Source organism: Nelumbo nucifera, chromosome 7, assembly GCF_055504915.1.
Source record: "Nelumbo nucifera cultivar China Antique chromosome 7, China Antique-T2T, whole genome shotgun sequence".
Classification (NCBI taxonomy): domain Eukaryota; kingdom Viridiplantae; phylum Streptophyta; class Magnoliopsida; order Proteales; family Nelumbonaceae; genus Nelumbo; species Nelumbo nucifera.
The window spans coordinates 7,406,862-7,424,916 of record NC_142655.1 but is presented as its reverse complement, the minus strand read 5'-3'; the positions used below and the strand labels follow the sequence as shown (position 1 = coordinate 7,424,916).

The window sequence follows — 18,055 nt, the reverse complement described above, 5'->3', positions numbered from 1 at the left end:
CGGGGATGAATGGTGAAATCCGCTACGCGTTGGCCTAAAACATGAAATCATGGCCTTTGGATATATTTTTGGAGCCCACCTTACGTCACTTATCCATTTCAAGGTGGGCCACATCAAAAACATCGAGGGCTGTGATTCACGACTTTAGCCCAAGGCTACGCAAACGGTCGTAGCAGATATCTATTTCTCCGGTTTCATCCCAGATTCCCGACATACGAAAGAAAAAGGAGCCAAAGCCTAAAATCAAGGAAATTGTTTGAAAAAAAGAAGCCATATTTGAATCTTCTTTATCGGTTTCCAGTTTCCACCGTTGCCGGTGCCACCATGACCGGATCTTCAGGTTCCTAATTTCCTCACTCTTCCTTCTCCTTTTATTTCTTCATTCCCTCGCATTCCCCTTCTCGTACTCATCCCTTCTCCGCCTCTTATCTAACAAATTTAAAGAAAAATTCAAGTATAAGAACAATTCTCTGAAATCTGAATATCTGAAGAAAGCTAAAAAGTAAGAGATAGAGAGAGAGAGAGCGAGCGAGAGAACCAGAGTGCAATTACTCGTTTTTTGTTAAGCTTTTGCCAGCTCTGCATCCCTTCTCACCACATTCCGGCCATCTTCGGCTCTGCAAGGAGAGATAAGAAATCGCCGGTATGTTCGGTTTGCATTCTTATCAATGAGATTCTTTCTGATTGCTTATAAGTTTGCTGTTTTCGATAACTGCAGTAGTTGTATGAAGATCTGGTTTACCTTAGATTCTTGTTACGTCAATTTAATTTGTTGTCCAAAAATATTTAATGTTAACTGTTTTAGTCATTTTTACTTGATAATTCATAATGTCTTTTTTTTTTATTGTGGAAAAAATTGGAGGCTTTTTCCTTTGGTGTTTCTATCGTGCACTGTACTGATTGATACATTGTTGAAGTGGATTTTTCTGATGGTTTTGTGTTTGTTGGATTTACTTGATGTTTTGCAGGACATTGTATTCCTGAATCCATCTGAACTAATACTGAATTGTAATTGAGCATATTAGACGCGCTTATATGTTTTTCATGCACTAATGGATATCCTAATTGTGCATTGCCTTTAAACGGAGTTATTGATTTTTGAGTAATCTTTTTAGATTTTTCAGAGGATTAGGAATATCATGGATGCATTCTTTCATTTTATAACTGATTATTGCATAACTTGTAGATCTATGGTCGTTGGTTTCTCCCTAGTATTGCTTCCACAAAAAAAGTTTCTCCACTATTGCTTATGATCTGTCATACCACTTCTAAATATGTTTGAGGCTTATTCTTTTTTAAGAAATTCATAGTCATGTCAATGTTTTCTTTTTCTCTTCTCTTTCATTTTCTGGTTCTTCAGTATCTCATATATGTTTGTGTTGTGTTTGTTATTTTTTGAAAATTTTAGACACCAGAAATTTGGGAATTGGAAGGCATCCTCTGAAGCCTGTATAAGAGAGATTGATAAAGAAACTGCTGCACAATGGCAAGCTCTACAAAAAATGTGGATCCTGCATTTCATGGAGTGGGCCATAAAGTGTATCCTTTATATGAAAATTCAAATGATAAATGTTTTTTTCTGGTATTCAGCTACAGTCAGCCAAGTGCATTTTTCTGTCTCCTGCTTCCTACTAACTGGAATGCTTGGATTTTCTCAAATTCCATTATTGCTTGGTGCAGTGGTAAAATCTCAGCTTGACAAACATGAGATTGTATGTTTCAGTCTGAGAGTGACCACTTTGTGTAAGAAAGTGTCAATGGTTAGGTCTATATCCACTCCACCTCCCACCCTCAAGAAAAAATAAATACACTAGATAGCTAGGACCAACATTGGGTAATGACCCTTCTTAGTAAAGCTACAATTCATGGTTGCTGATCCTAAAAAAATGAAAAATTTTCTGGTATTCACTCAATTGCATTTGGACCTTTGTATGAGAGAACAGGAATTAGTGCAACTTTCTTAGATTTTCTACTTAACATTGTACAGTGGGACTGAAATTTGGCGAATTGAGAACTTTCAGCCAGTTCCTTTGCCAAAAACTGAATATGGTAAATTCTACATGGGGGATTCGTACATTATATTGCAGGTACTTTAAGTCATCTATTATATTTGTTTTTAAATTTGGACATGTTCCTTTACTCCTATCCTTCTGCCATTTATGTTTATATGCTTGCGGGTAATTTCAATCATATGTTTTGGTTCTCTTTTTCTTCTCCTCTTCTCCTCTTCCCCTTCCCCTCTTTCTTTCCTGTTTTCAATTTAAGTGCTGTATTTTATTCCTTTCTTCTGTCTTCAGTGTTCTTGGACAATCTAAATTCTTAGCACTGAGTCCTATGTCACTTTATACTAAATGGTATTTTCTTAATATCATCTTGTATGTGGTAGAGACTTGGGATGAAGTTAGAGCTCCCAAAGAAAAGGCATTTACAGCTCTGTTCACACAGATCTGATTTAAGAAAGCTCTTCAAATTTCATGCATCAAATAAAAGTTGAATTACATAAAATGGAAAGTACCCATCACATAATTATATAATATGGTCAATTTATAAAATAATTGATTAAAAACATATATGCACATTCCTAAAACATCTGCAACAGCTATTTGGGCATCTGATACAATAACTATGGCTAATAGATTTACACTGATGGCCAGTTAGGGAGCCTCTGGTAACTTCCCAAAGCTCCACTGATTGGTTTCTATTGGCTGTAACCATTCTACTACCTGCTGCTTCAAAATAAGTGGTCTCTACCCCCAGCTGCTGCCTCAAGCCCAAGGATTAATTTGTCACAAAGTGTGTTTACATTTACAGAGTTTGTTTCGTGAGGCAGCCTCGGTCTGTTTCCTGTAATGATACTCTTATCTATTCTTGGAAACAAGATTTCTTTCTCTTTTTCATTAATTCAATCCAATTTCCGTTATTGATAAAAAAGAAACTGTGCTACTGGTTTATAGAGTGACTTAAGGAGTGAAGAAAAGGCCTTGCACTTTTTATATGTCTTATTTTCAGATAATGGAATTCTCAGTTACCGGAAAAATAGGTGCTGTTAATTTTCTTAAATATTTTTTAAGTACTCTTGCATATAAAATAAGTGCTTCCTGCTTAAAAAGTCAACTGCACAATGGTTCAGGAATTGACCTGAACCTTTTTTTAATCAATACCAAGAAAATTTCATTAATTAGAAACAATGTACATTAGGGAGTGGTAAGCTCTCTTCGCTCATCCAAAAAACATACTAAAAATCCAGAAAATTACAACTGAGCCCAGAATAAAGCCGCCCTTTTCACCCCTTGTTTGGCTAACCCATCAGCAAAGGAATTGACACTTCTTTTAATCCAGAACACTCTAACTTCAATGCCCTGAGCCAGCCATTTGAAATTTTTCTTTTCATTACTATAAGCCCACAGTCCATGTTCATTCTGTTTTGCCTTCAACCAATCCACCACCAGTTTGGAATCCCCTTATATTATCAGTTTGTTAATTTTCATCTCCTTGTCTCTTTGTACACCTTCCAAGGCTGCTAGGATCTCAGCCCTAAGGGAGTCACCAACTCCAATTGAACCTGAGAAAAGAGAAACTAGATTCCCTTCCTCATTCCTTATCACTCCCCCAATGACTGAAGGCCCTGGATTCCCAACATTACTTCCATCAAAGTTTAGCTTAAAAGTTCCATTGGGAGGAGGGGCCCAGGAATTGACCTAAACCTTTTTTTGCAACTTATTGACTGTCAGTACTGTAAACTGTATGGTCTGGTCATTCCTTATATATGTATCCGATTTTGACACATTTCTTTAAGTTGGTGTTGCTTCTTACTTTTGGAATAATACTGCTCTTTTCTGTGTTTGATGAACTGTTTTTTCTATAGATGCATTTGCAATTATGCACCCAATTTCTGTAAGTCTAATGTTATGGTGCGAAGTGTACTCTCTTTTAGGCTTTTTATGAACTCATCTAGCAAATATGCTGCAGACAACCGCTGGAAAGGGAGGCTCTCATCTATATGACATTCATTTTTGGATTGGGAAAGACACGAGTCAGGTGGTCTTCTAGAATTGCTATTATTCTGCTTTTATTAGTTTTTTTCCTACAATGTCCCTGATAAGGGCTATTACCTACCTAATACATTGTCACTTGTAATTATCTATATATTATTTTTATTCTCATCAATAACATTTAACAGTTACTGAAAACAATCTGTTCTAACTCGAAGCTGTAATTTCCGCAATTGTGATAGGATGAAGCTGGAACTGCAGCAATCAAGACAGTTGAACTTGATACAGCCCTTGGAGGGCGTGCAATTCAGCATAGAGAACTCCAAGGGTATGAGTCAGACAAGTTCTTGTCATACTTTAAACCATGCATTATTCCTTTGGAGGGTGGTGTTGCTTCTGGATTTAAGAAACCTGAAGAAGAAACGTTTGAAACTAGACTCTATGTTTGCCGAGGAAAACGAGTTGTCAAATTGAAGCAGGTTTCAGATATTCTCAACTTGAACCTGAGGCACTTATTTTTTTTAATCTGGGATGAAGGGAAAACGTGATATTATTTCATGTCACGCAGGTTCCCTTTGCTCGCTCGTCACTGAATCATGATGATGTGTTTATCCTTGATACGGAGAACAAGATTTATCAGTTTAATGGTGCAAACTCCAATATTCAAGAAAGAGCAAAGGCTTTAGAAGTAATTCAGTATTTCAAGGACACGTATCATGAAGGAAAGTGTGACGTTGCAATTATTGGTAAGGCCACCTATAATTTTGATGTTTTGTTTTCTCACATAATTTATTTTCTGAATATTTTAATATTTTATGTTTAAATTTTGTACCTATATCTGCATGCATACGTAGTTCTCTTTAAATATCTAAATGGTGTTCTTTATGCTAGATGATGGAAAACTTGTAGCTGAGTCAGCTTCAGGTGAATTCTGGGTCATTTTTGGTGGTTTTGCACCAATTGGGAGAAAGGCTGCAACAGAAGATGATGCTATTCTGGAGACTACTCCTGGAAAACTTTACAGGTATTTCCAAAAAAGAACCTTGCTGGTAGTTTATCTTCTATAGTTCTAATATTTGTACAAACCAAAGGGGAATCCTAATAATGATAGTATCCTGAATTTATGTGCCCCATGAAGTGTGTAACTAGTCAACATATGATACTAACATGAAATTTCTGGTTACTGTAGCATTACTAATGGTCAGGTGACGCCAGTGGATGGTGCACTTTCAAAATCAATGTTGGAGAACAACCAATGCTATTTACTGGATTGTGGTGCTGAGGTTTTTGTCTGGGTTGGCCGTGCCACACAAATGGAGGAGAGAAAAGCTGCCAACCAAGCTGCTGAGGTAGAGCACTTATTTCCATTCCTTCATGATAATCATAGCATCAGACATTCTTATATATACTCTCTGCTGTCAGGAATTTATTAGCAGCCAAAACAGACCAAAATCAACGCACATAACCAGGGTTGTTCAAGGGTATGAGACACATTTTTTCAAGTCAAATTTCGAGTCATGGCCAAGTGGATCAGGTACTTCTGGTGCTGAGGATGGAAGATCAAGAGTAGCAGGTACTATCACTTCTACATTTTGCAAGTACATTTTTTCCTGAGATGATAATTTAATTGTTAAATTGTTTTCATCTGTTAGCAATGCTGAAGCAACAAGGTGTTAATGTCAAGGGAATAACAAAAAATGCCCCTGTTCATGAAGAAGTGCCACCTTTACTTGAAAGTGGTGGAAAAATTGAGGTCTGACTATTCCCATTGTTTTGTTACTGTATTTCTGAAAATGACATGATCTTTACAGGATTATGAATGATAATATATTATTGAAAGAGATGAAGTGTGAAGTCCACTAGTTTTTTCAGGTATGGTGCATTGATGGCAGTGCCAAGACACCTGTTCCTCAAGAGGAGATTGGTAAATTTTACTGTGGAGATTGCTATATTATTCTCTATACATATCATTCAGGTGATAAGAAGGAAGAGTACTACTTGTCCTGTTGGGTGGGGAAGGACAGTATCCAGGTAATTTAAGTTATTCTGGACATGCTACATGACAATTTATTTTTGTGCCCTCCTCATGGGGCATGTCAAGTGTCAAGGCCTATATCTTTCTTATGAAAAAGTTACTTTTATATTCCTTGGGAGGCAATCCTATGTACTGCATTTTGATTCTAATTACCCCATTGACCCCCTTTTTTGTCTTCTTATCTAATGAATGATGCATCAATTTGGATGGAGTTAAATGTAGAATAAGAAACCTTGCTTTTCTCAATTCATAAGCTGCAAGAATTATTCTCTTTTATATGCATGTATCTTCCAAAAGTTATGGCCCTGGATAGAGTGGAATGCCAGAACAAGGTCTCTCTAACCCACCTATCTAGTTGGGACAAGGCTTTGTTGAGTTGAGCATCTAAATTTTTGTCTCCAAAGGTTTTTCTTTAGATGGTTGCACTGGTTTTGTTCAGGTACATTGATGTATAACACTAAATTTGGTATATATTTTTCATTTCAAGGACCACAAAAGTTTCTACATGATTGGTCCCCCTACACCCACCCCACCCGAAAAAAAAAAAAATCCACCCATCCCTTCATTCTGGTAGAGGCTAAAATCCCATTATGTTGTGCCATTCTGTTCATACTTCACTGCTCAAGTGGTTCTTACACAATCCTTTTGGTACTTAAAACTCTCTGTTGACTAGTTATCCAATCTATCTACAATCTAGTCCTTCCTCCTAATTGTAAGACTAGTTTTCCCTGCAAGTATATATTTTGCTTGCTATGTATCCAATGTGTAACTGTTTTTGCTGCTGCTAGAATAATATTTCCACCATATCTCTGGACTGTCCGGTAGCCAAAAACTATACTTGTGATTGAGTTCTACTTGTCTTTCACACAATCCTAATTGCTAACTGTAAGTTGATCTCATATTTTAGACTTTAACGTTACTTTTATGTCATCCTATTACTCAATCTCAGGAGGATCAGATGATGGCCATGCAGTTGGCTAATACAATGTTTAACTCATTAAAAGGAAGGCCTGTTCAGGTAGCATGTTTTACCCTATTTGAATAAAGGTAGGGTAGGTGACTTAAATTTGGTATTTACCATTAAACTTCCTGCAGGGCCGCATTTTTCAAGGAAAAGAGCCTCCACAGTTCATTGCAATCTTTCAGCCTATGGTTGTCCTTAAGGTATGAGATATTGAGCTTGAAGGACCGACTCTGTACAAGTAATATGTTTACTCAGAAATTGGACTGTTATAAGTTAGATGCTTATTTAATGGGAATTGCTATGTTTTAATCCAGGGTGGACTAAGTTCTGGTTACAAGCAGTTTATAGAAGACAAAGGTCTAAATGATGAGACTTACACTGTTGATAGTGTTGCACTTATTCGTATTTCTGCAACATCTGTGCATAATAATAAAGCAGTGCAAGTTGATGCGGTATGTTCTCATTATTTTACTACTTCCATTATGATATTTTAAATTGGAGTTTGCTCATATGATCGTATCTTGTAAGACTACCATTAATTAGGGTTATAATCGGATCAGATCCAGCCACATATGAATCCAATCCGACTACCGGAAGAATCCAAATACAATCAGATCTAGGGGCATAGGATTGTATTTGGATCCTGATGGATTTTGGGTCATATTTAGGTTTAATCCGACTCTGTTTTATTGTCTTTACAATAAACAAAAACTATAAAATTTAAAAAAAAAAGCTATCAACTTAACAAGGGATTTTGTTGGGGTAAGGCTTGGGTGATGATGATGGTTCCAAGCCTTACCCCAATTACATGGGGTTGGCTACATGAATCCTGCTTTGCCATTTGGTTCTGCTTATGCCATATCCATTGTTAAATTATAGGTTCTTAAATCATTTCTTACTACTTTGACCGATTCTCTTTTTGGTCCACCCCGAGCCCTTCTACCCCCTTTAGCCTCTTCTACACACACACACACACACACACACACACACACACACACACACACACTTGCATGCATAGCATGCTCAGACATCCTTTTACCATTTAGAAGTAGGCTGTTAAAATCACTACCCATGTTCACTTTACTCATTCTATATGCATCTGCATGAGCCCCAAAACAATTGTTCCATATTCACTCCTTGGCAAGTGCATCAGACATGGAATTCATGCTGAAATGAGAAGACAGGGGGATTTCTTTTTATAATTTATTCACTAGTATCATATTTTTGTGCATTTCTGGTCTATTTTTGACTTTTTGTTTCTGTTGCATCTCCTGCATCAGTACTAAACAAATCAGATTTATTTTGTCATTTGTTAATGTATTTTCTTTTCTCATTCAGGTGGCAACATCTTTGAACTCTAATGACTGTTTCTTTTTGCAATCTGGGTCTTCAAATTTTATCTGGCAAGGACATCAAAGTACTTTAGAGCAACAACAATTAACTGCAAAAATTGCGGACTTTTTAAAGGTATGTAGTTCAGTTTGTCCTTTATTTTTATTTTTTCTATTCAAAATCTGGGTTGGGGGGGAGGTGCAAAACAGATTGCACGTTCATCATCTTTTTTCTTCTTAGTAGATACATAAAGATAAAGAACAGTATAGAAGGAGAAGAAAAACCAACATATGCCAATAAAATCTGAAAGCTTTGGAATATTTGGGGTTTCTCTCACTAGTAAGTTATAACAATAAATTTCTGATTCGCTTTCTCTGATAAAAAACCACAGATGCCAAAACCCTGAATACCACAAACCACCACTCTCCAGATACTACAAGTTCACACCAAACGGCTCTTAACCTTGATGGGCATTCCATTGCTTCCCCTGTGACCCACAAATCTCTCAGTTTTTACTAATTTCAACCATCATCCCAGTGGATTCTAGCTACTCCTTTACATCTACCTTTTGTTATTTTATATCTTATGTTTTAACTGGAGCATTGTCATAATTCTTTCTCTTCAAAAATCTTAGATTTCATTTTTTTTTCAAATTCTTCTTTATTTTTCTCTTACTTATGTTTATCTTAGGAAAGTGGTGGAAAGGAAAGAACATATTGAAGAACCACTACAGTTAAAACCTCAAAAATTATTTCACCTGCTTATGTCATGGTAATGGCATTCATATAGAAACTAAAAGGCCACTACCCAATATTGGTCCCAGCTATCTGGGGTCTTGGGAGGGGTAGACAGGGTGCGGTCCTAACATTTGGCATTCTTTGCACAAAGTGGCCTCCCTCAGACTCAAAACCGTGTTTTCACCTTTGCCAAATAATTTGAAGTACCGGATAATGTAAGGTGGTAAGGAAAAATAAGTTCAATCATTTCTAAGAGAGGTCTAGCTAAGGAAAGATGTCCTTGTAAACTGACTTTTGGTTGATGTGGTAGATTTTTTTCTTTCTTTTCTTAGTTTTTTTGTGTGTTTATGGAGGTAAGGAGGGAGGTATTCTTTTTGACTTTTACTTGTATTAATTTGTAAATCTTATCATTCTAAAAGCCAATAAGATAAATTGGAAAGACTACTTTTATTTTATAATTTATAGTTTTTTCCTTTTAATTTATTTCAATTGATAATTTAAACTGGATGACATAGAATATTGTTTTAACTATATTATATTGTTCTATTAGTGATCTTTACAAAGGTGAGGAGTTAGGGTGGAACCCATCAAACATGATACTAGAGTGGATTTGGAATCTGGAAACTCTGAAGAAAATGGTGGTAATTAGCAGGAAAACTAGCTTGTCTTTATGAATGACAATGGGGAGGTAAAGATTTCTTTCTCAGTGGTTAAGGAATCCTGTTGAAGAGAGTGATAGCTCAAAAAAGGTCGCAGGGGCTGAGATAAGCGAGTGGAAATAATGAGTGAGAGGTGGAATCTTTGTACCATTGATCCACATTTTAAAAGGCAGTAAGGCCTAAGGGAGAGTTAAATCCCCTTGCCTCACCCACCTTGTATCTTTAGCAGCATACACCTCATCTATAAAACCTCAAAATTTAAAAAAGAAACTAAAACATTAAAATATTAATCTATCATATTCTCCAAAGTTCAAGAATACTTGAGTATTTGTTTGCGCACACTCAAAAATCCCTCATAATACCTCTCTTAGTCCCAAAAAAATCTCTTTGATTTTCTCTAACTTAATAAATATGGTAATACCAGTATGCTACTCTATGTCTCAATGTACCACATGTAAAAATAACTTCTCCATTCAGATGTTCACCCATGACATGTGACAATGGGACCCATAAATCTACAAACTAAAAATCACAGTTAGTTCTTTCTTTAACTCAAGAAAATAAAATATAAATTATTAATAATAAAAATAAAACAAAATTTTCAAACTATTTTTTTATCACAATCTCACTTCAAGTCATTAGTTCCAATAAAGAAGTTGAATATGATGCAAACTATTTATTTAAAAATTTTATAAATGAATTTATATTGAAAAAAAAGACAGGAAAGAAGCATAAAAATCAATATTTAGGTAGGAAAGGTTGTAATGTAAAATAAAATACAACATAAAATTAAAAAATGTAATATTAAAAAGAATACACATGTAAAGAGGGGACTTGATCAAGATGAATCAATTGTACTCCCAAAGGCAATATAAAGATATTGATAAAATTATCATGGATCAGTGAATGATAAAAAAAGATTTATTGGAAACCCAAAAGATGTGTTTAATTTTTCATTTGTCAAAGAATGCCAATTGATTTGTTTATTTAGTCTTAGTAATATTGCAATGAATTTTGTAATATTAAAAACATTCTCTCTTATCATATTATGATTTGGATAATCAATTCTGACGTAATTTCTTAATGATTCAGCCAGGAGTTACTTTGAAACATGCCAAGGAAGGAACTGAGAGTTCGACATTCTGGTCTCCATTAGGTGGGAAGCAAAGTTACACAAGCAATAAAGAAACACAAGAAACTTTTAGGGATCCTCACTTGTATACTTTCTCATTCCTTAATGGTTGGTGCTTAATCTTCATCTTGTTAGTCCAAAATATTTTGTTGTCTGTAAACATTATTCTTTTAATACCCTTAGTTAACTTTCGGTATAACTGCTGGATAAAGCTGATCATTCTTTTGTACTTGTTTTTCCTCTTTCAATACTCGTACCACCATGCTGCTTTGCCAGAAAAGTTTGAGGTGTGCCCACGGCTTCAAATTTCAGTGAAACTTTCTTGTATTTTTATTAGGTATCTTAGGTTTTCTATCTTTAACTGTAACTGTTTCTACTTTGTAGGTATCAGAAGTTTACAATTTCTCTCAAGATGATCTACTGCCCGAGGACATTATGATACTTGACACACATGCTGAAGTATTTATTTGGGTCGGCCAGTGTGTGGACAGCAAAGAAAAACAAAAGGCTTTTGAAATTGGCGAGGTATTAATGCTTTCAGGACTATTTTCCGGGATTATCTAGTTTCTCTTCTTTTACCTCATGCAGTGCAGTATTTTTCAGAAATATGTAGAACTGGCAGCAAAATTGGAAGGTTTGTCTCTAGAGGTACCGCTTTACAAGGTCCTGGAAGGAAATGAACCATGCTTCTTCACAACATATTTTTCATGGGATTCCTCAAAAGCTATTGTATGTGCTGCAACTATGGAACTTTAATTTGGTTTAGCCTGTAATTTTTTTTTATTTTATTTTAACATCTTATAACTTTTTCGCTTGAAATAATATAGAAATTTGTGCTGTTGTAGCAATAGTTAAAGAAAACGCTAAAGTAGGAATCATATTAATCATTGCATGGGGTTTACCTTGATGGAAATTTAAATAATGCTACAGGAACAAAATATTAAATTCAGTGGGTTAATATTAACCTTTTATAGTTATGAATCTTCCCCATCAAAGTTGCCAGCGCTGCATTATTTCTTTGAACAACCTCTATTTATTATGTTTTTATTTAATTTTTATTTTTTTTGTGCTTCATGCATCTTACTTAAAATCCACTAGAATCTTCACCATATTGTGAGCGATTCCTCTCAAAATCTCCAAACCCTTCAGTGGCATAACCATAAAACCAATTAGGACTGTATAATGTTTAATGAATATGGAAAAAAACAATTTTCACAACTTGCATATTTGTATTGTAATTACTTAATAGGTTCAAAATGTATAAAAATGGTCCAGTCCCCTTCATTTCACTGAGATTATGTCAATCAGAAACAATGCCATGAGAAGTGATTTATTTATATTAATCTCTATAATCCAGTGTTAGGTTCTGATACAAATTATCTATTGCTTCTTTTAAGCATATGTTCCACATCAAAGATGTTTTCCTCTATGAAATTGCAGGTTCATGGAAATTCGTTTGAAAAGAAGGTCTTGTTCCTGTTTGGTGCAGCACATGTTTCAGAGGTGAATGCTTGATCTGGTTATTTAATTCCATTACACGGATGAAATTACACAAATTGTCTTAGTTTTATAGTAGGAAATTCAAACCATCCAGTTTAAGTGAAATATGCTTGAGGATCGGTGGACTACAAACATTGGGATTATATGATGCCCTTAGGTGTTTCACTTTCTTATGTTTAACAGATGCCCTCGCTTTATATTATTTTACTGTTCATATACAATAAAATGATTGCTTTGCTTTCGAGTTGCATTTGGAATTTAGTCAGCCAACAGTGATAGCTTTACTCAAGTTTCATCATATCACTATGCCATTGAAGGGCTCAGTTTTTTCCCCGGTGGATAAGAGGCTTTCTGAAGGTTTCTGTTTTGAAACAGTAGATTTCTTTCATGCCTCATTGATTATACTGTTCTTCACGGTAAAGTATGAGATATGTGTTGCAACAAAAGATATTACAACTGAAAGAGTTGAAAAGAAGTTCTAGAGTAATGAGTTTGAGGGAATTTTAGCTCATATCAAGGATATAAAAATGTCTTGGGGATTTGAGATTCAAGGGTTGAATACCCTTATCATAATAATCAAATTGGGAGTACAAAATTCAGTTCAGGTTATAGTCATATATACATCGGGAACTCAGGTTTAAAGATTACCCAGCCAAAAATAACTGAATGAAAAGGGGGTTGGCACTTTTTTTTTTTTACTCAATTGGAACTGTCTACATTCCAATAGTTATTGCATTATTGCTTTGTGAGTTACTTCTTCGAGTTCATTGATAACTCTTGGGGATGCAACGTGGGCGGGCTGGGATGGTTTTAAGGTCAAAATAGGCCCAACCCTAACAGTTGGGCTAAGACCAGATCCTGAGGTCAAATGCCATCTATCCAACCCAGGCTCAGCCCGAACTAAAATTTGACATACTTGGGTTGGGCTCAGGCCTGGACCAACTTGAGGTTTGACACTCAAGCTTGATCAGGACTATTGGGTCCAATGTGTTTAAAATGGTCCTAAGTACCTTAACCATTAGATAGGAATAATTTATGTATCTATGCTTGTGTGTGTATATATGTACATTATGTATGTATGCATGCATTTTTTCATGTATATTAGTATGTATGTATCTGGTATGTGTATGCATTATGTAGCTGAGCTAGGGTCAGGTTAGGCTCGGTCCAGGCTTGGGTTACTTAGGTGCTAGGCCAAGGCCCAGCCCAAGGACCCAAAATCCAAGATTAGGCCATTTAAAATTTCAGGTTGGGTCCGTCCAGGCTTAGGGCCCTCTCAAGTTGCACCCTTAATCACTGTTACATCATGGATTTTGTAAGTTGTCTGTTTATTACTCTTCTAGGGTACTGAACTCAACATAACTGGATGTTTAAAAGAAGTGTTATTTAACAAGTTACTGTGGAGTTTATATTGTACGAAGGAATACAGATTGATTGGTTCTGTTTTAATAAGAAACCCTACTGAACATTTCATTTCAAGATTAGGATGAATTTTGCCTTGTTACCAGATAAGGTTCCTTTTAATGAATGACAAGTTTTGGTTGTGATCTCTCTCTCTCTCTCTCTATTGTGGAGCCAGGATAAGTCTGGATCATCAAATCAAGGGCCAACTCAACGGGCTTCAGCTTTAGCTGCCTTAAATTCTGCATTTAATCCATCCAGTGGAACAAAATCAGTTGCCAGGGTATCTACCAAGGGTGAAGGATCACAGAGAGCTGCTGCTGTAGCAGCTCTTTCAAATCAACTTACTTTTGAACAGAAGCAGCGGCCATCCGATGCCACTTCTGCAAATACACCCACCAGGAGTCCTACTGGTACGGGAAACAGCTTCTTTTTTTTTATGCTTGATTACATATTATCTATTAAAGACTTCTGCATGCAGTAACCAGGAATCTGATTCAGTGAACCCAAAAAAGTAGGATTAGTGGACATGTGTTGTATAAATAATGCTTTATCATTCATTCATTCATACATACTTACATACATATCCATCATCTAAGCCTTCCAACTATATGGGATTGGCTACCTGAATCTTGTTTTGCCACTTGGCTGTTCAGTGCCATATCTATGGTTAAATTATCATCACTCAAATCATTTCCTATTACTTGTACCCAAGTCCTTTTCGGTATGCCCCTAGCTCTTAGCCCCCTTGTTCAAAAAAAAAAACCTCTTATAGCCCTTTTTTCAACTTGTAACAGATCACTTTTTCTAACACACATGCACACATAATTACATATTATGATTTTTAATATTATTCTTAAAATTATACTTTCATAGAAATATATAAGCATACTTAAGATTTTAAATTACAATTTACAATTGACAACTAAATTAGCAGTTTCCTATTTTCCACCTGGTCGCATTAGTTTCTTTTTCGTTATTTTCCTCATTCAATGTTAATTGGAAAGGTTTAATGAAAAATGGTCATAAATTATGTTTAATTTGGGAAAAAACACAAATATTAAAGTTCCCTATTGGACCGTTAAATTGTTAGACCAGTGTTACGTAGAGGCATTTGTTAAATTGTTGGACCAGTGTTACGTAGAGGCATTTGGAGTGAGAATTCGTAATTTTGGAGAGTTCAGCTTCAGTCAGGGCAAAGCCCATTCAAGCAGCCTTTACAGTTTTGCATTGAGAATATCTCCCTGCTTATGCTTATGTGCTTTATTTCATGGGGAGATATTTCCAATGTGCAAAAGGCGGTTGGAAGGGTGTGGGCACGGGCTTGCCCTGATGGAAGCCAATCTCAATTTTGGAGAGTCAACACAGAGGGCATTTTGGCAAGTCCCCTTGAATCGTACTGTAGCTGAGTCCAGCATCTATTTTGGAGAGTCAGACATGAGCCAGACTTGAAAACAGATGCCAACTTGTGAGTTTCCTCCCTGTAAAGGTTGGGTGTCCATGCAATAGTGCCCTTTATACAAGTGTGCCACTTAGGTTGGGGTCAACTAGATCATTTGGTTTGGCTCAGCATGTCCAATACAAACTTTTATTTATTTTTTTATTTTTGGTTTGGTTGAATTGATGAACTTGTAGTCTTAAGGTTGCCAAGAAAAAATCCATGGAACAAGCAGAAAGAAAACTAGGAAAGTAACAATCCCCATCCCCCGGGATTTTTATTACCCAAAAAAACAGTAGGCTACAAGGCATTTTGTAGGGGCGCCTTTATATCATGCCTGGTTTTGCATACATGTTTGTTGCCTTATTAGGCAAGGCGGTCAACTTTTGCTTTATGTTGGAGAAAACCTTGCAAGTTCAAAATTATAATCAACCATGATTTGAAGCTAATCATCGACTCTTCTTGGTATGTCAAATCGGGTCTCATTTTTGTGAATGTACTGTCTATTTCCCTAGATTAGAATGATATTAATTAACATTATTCTATATCAGTTGCGGCTGCCACGAAGAGTGAACTTGCTCCTGAGACGGAGGATACTGAAGATGTTCAAACCAATGAAGAGGACTCAGAGGTGAAAGAAGAGTCAGAACAGCAAGACAATATAGTTGAAGGTGTATACACATACGATCAATTGAACACCAAGTCAGAAAACCCAGTTAGTGGAATTGATTTCAAGAAAAGAGAGGTTTGTATGATTACCTTTTATCTTCTTGATATTCAATAGTTGAGAAGTTATCTACTTATATAGAAGAAACAGATATGTTCTTGAAATAGAAGGACTGCTTTATTTTTCTTTGCTTTAACTAATCCTATGGAATGTCAAAAGACAAAATAGCGAACCTATTTTATTTGATCAATTTAATTGCTAATATATGCTCAATTTTATCAGGCTTACCTGTCTGATGAGGAGTTCGAGACTATACTGGGGATGACCAAAGAAGCATTCTACCAGCAACCAAAGTGGAAGCAGGACATGCAGAAGAAGAAGGTTGATTTGTTCTAAATCAAACCAAGTAGTGACTGCTTACATTTCTGCTGGATTTTATCCATCATGCCTTTGCTATCCTGCTGTCTGTTGAGAAATTTGGTAACACTGAAGTCTTGAGGGGCTCCATCTAGCATTTGATTTTTGCTGGTAATGAAGTTAGTAGCTGTCATTTTCCTATTTATCATGACTTGGTAATACCAAGTCTGGGAAGTTTTCTTAATTTTCTTCGCTTTTTTGTCTTTTCTGTTCAGTTTTTATAATTTTTTGGGGTGGAGTGGGGGTTTAATTAAGCTGCTGCCGCTATCCCTGTGATAAGCAAGATTTGTAGCTTTAAGAGAGCAGCATGCAGGCCATATTCTTTTATTTGTACATGAGGGTATTACCATTTGATGCCCTCAGATTGATGTTTATCAAGAAGGGGGTATATATGTTCGTTGTACTCCTTATCGAATTTAATTAAAGAAACCCATTTGTTTCGTTGAGGTTATCTATATATTAAATCTTATTCTTTGTTTCGTAAGCCCCCCATTTAGTGTTGGAAAACATCTGCTCCTCACACCGGCCTCACAGCATGTCCTGGCCGTAGGGAGATAGATATTCATGGAATACGGTCAAGGTGCAGACATTGTACTTATTTCCAACATGAAGCCCATGGCTGTTTTGGGGGCCATGTTGGTAACAAGTCCATGATGCATGGAATAATGACAATTTCAAGATTTAATTAATCAATCCTAAGTAGTCTAAAAGTCTAGTCTTGGTTAACTTTTTGATATCCTGAGAAGACCCAGAGTTCACTTTAGTTGCATGTGGGTGTTTAAATCTGTATCCAAATATGTAAACCAATTATTTTTAACTTCCTAGATTTTAGAAGTTGTATATGTGAAGGCTAAATAAATATTAATGTTTAGACACTGAATTTGAATAAAAGTCCATATTAATTATAAGGAAAGTGACCAGTAATGTAATTAGTGGTCATATTAATGTATACATTAAGGCTAATTATATAGAAAGAGTAATCCATGCTTCCATATTTGCTAACTTTTGTTACTATTAATGGAAAGGAAGAAGGTATGTAAATTTGCACCAAGCAATTAAGGTGGCCACAGAGAGGGATCCTAAGGCCAATTTGATCCTTGGATCGGGTACCTTCTTGATTGGCCATGGTTTCACTCTGGTCCATACCAACTGCCATGATTGACCACTTGGACCTTTTGTGCCTATTGGACCATGCTGGAGAAGTTGTGTTGGGATCTATAGGCCTCATTACACTGGCATGTTCATTCGTAATTGATCTGATTATATAGCCTGTTATACACAATTGTATGAGCAGTAAATCCGAAATCCCAACTACATGCTGTGTTTGGAAAACCAGATTGAAGATCAAAGAGGGCTGATTTTGTATATGTTTGCCAGTTTAACCGGGCAGATTTGCCTCAAAACGCCAGGTTTTCATAGACCCAGTCCTTGTCCAACCCAGTTCAATTGGCTGTCCAAGTACTGTTTTCAGAACATTGACTACATGGGTTAAGTCAATAGCCATATGTTCATCTGACCTTAATACCAACACTATTGTTCTGGACCTCTTTTGGAAGAGGTTCAATCGGCTTCCCAACATTTGATGCTATTATTAAGCCTAGAAAGGCTCTTACTGAAAATACTCACATTGTGATAGTAAAATACTGAAAATACGGCTATTGAAATAAAAATCAAAGATATAAGAAACAAAATAAAGATATTATTTAACTTCTTTTCCTTAGTTGCATATTCTTTTCACTTTTCTTGTTTAGCTCGAACTTCATGCCATATGTTTGGTATTT

The 18,055-nt window shown here is 35.9% G+C and overlaps 1 protein-coding gene across 1 annotated transcript; it reads left to right on the top strand.

Annotated features, from left to right (window-relative positions):
• The first annotated feature begins 245 nt into the window (after positions 1-245).
• Positions 246-16,738, top strand: LOC104589950 (villin-2-like). Its single transcript, XM_010248431.3, has 23 exons — positions 246-643; positions 1,409-1,539; positions 1,988-2,087; positions 3,970-4,038; positions 4,235-4,471; positions 4,561-4,738; positions 4,884-5,016; positions 5,182-5,341; positions 5,415-5,565; positions 5,645-5,745; positions 5,865-6,023; positions 6,977-7,045; positions 7,123-7,191; positions 7,306-7,443; positions 8,330-8,458; positions 10,812-10,959; positions 11,128-11,138; positions 11,236-11,376; positions 11,455-11,580; positions 12,292-12,354; positions 13,931-14,165; positions 15,742-15,935; positions 16,140-16,738. The coding sequence occupies exons 2-23, from the start codon at positions 1,484-1,486 to the stop codon at positions 16,251-16,253; spliced, it is 2,781 nt and encodes a 926-aa protein (XP_010246733.1). The 5' UTR covers positions 246-643; positions 1,409-1,483; the 3' UTR covers positions 16,254-16,738.
• The last annotated feature ends 1,317 nt before the right edge of the window (positions 16,739-18,055 follow it).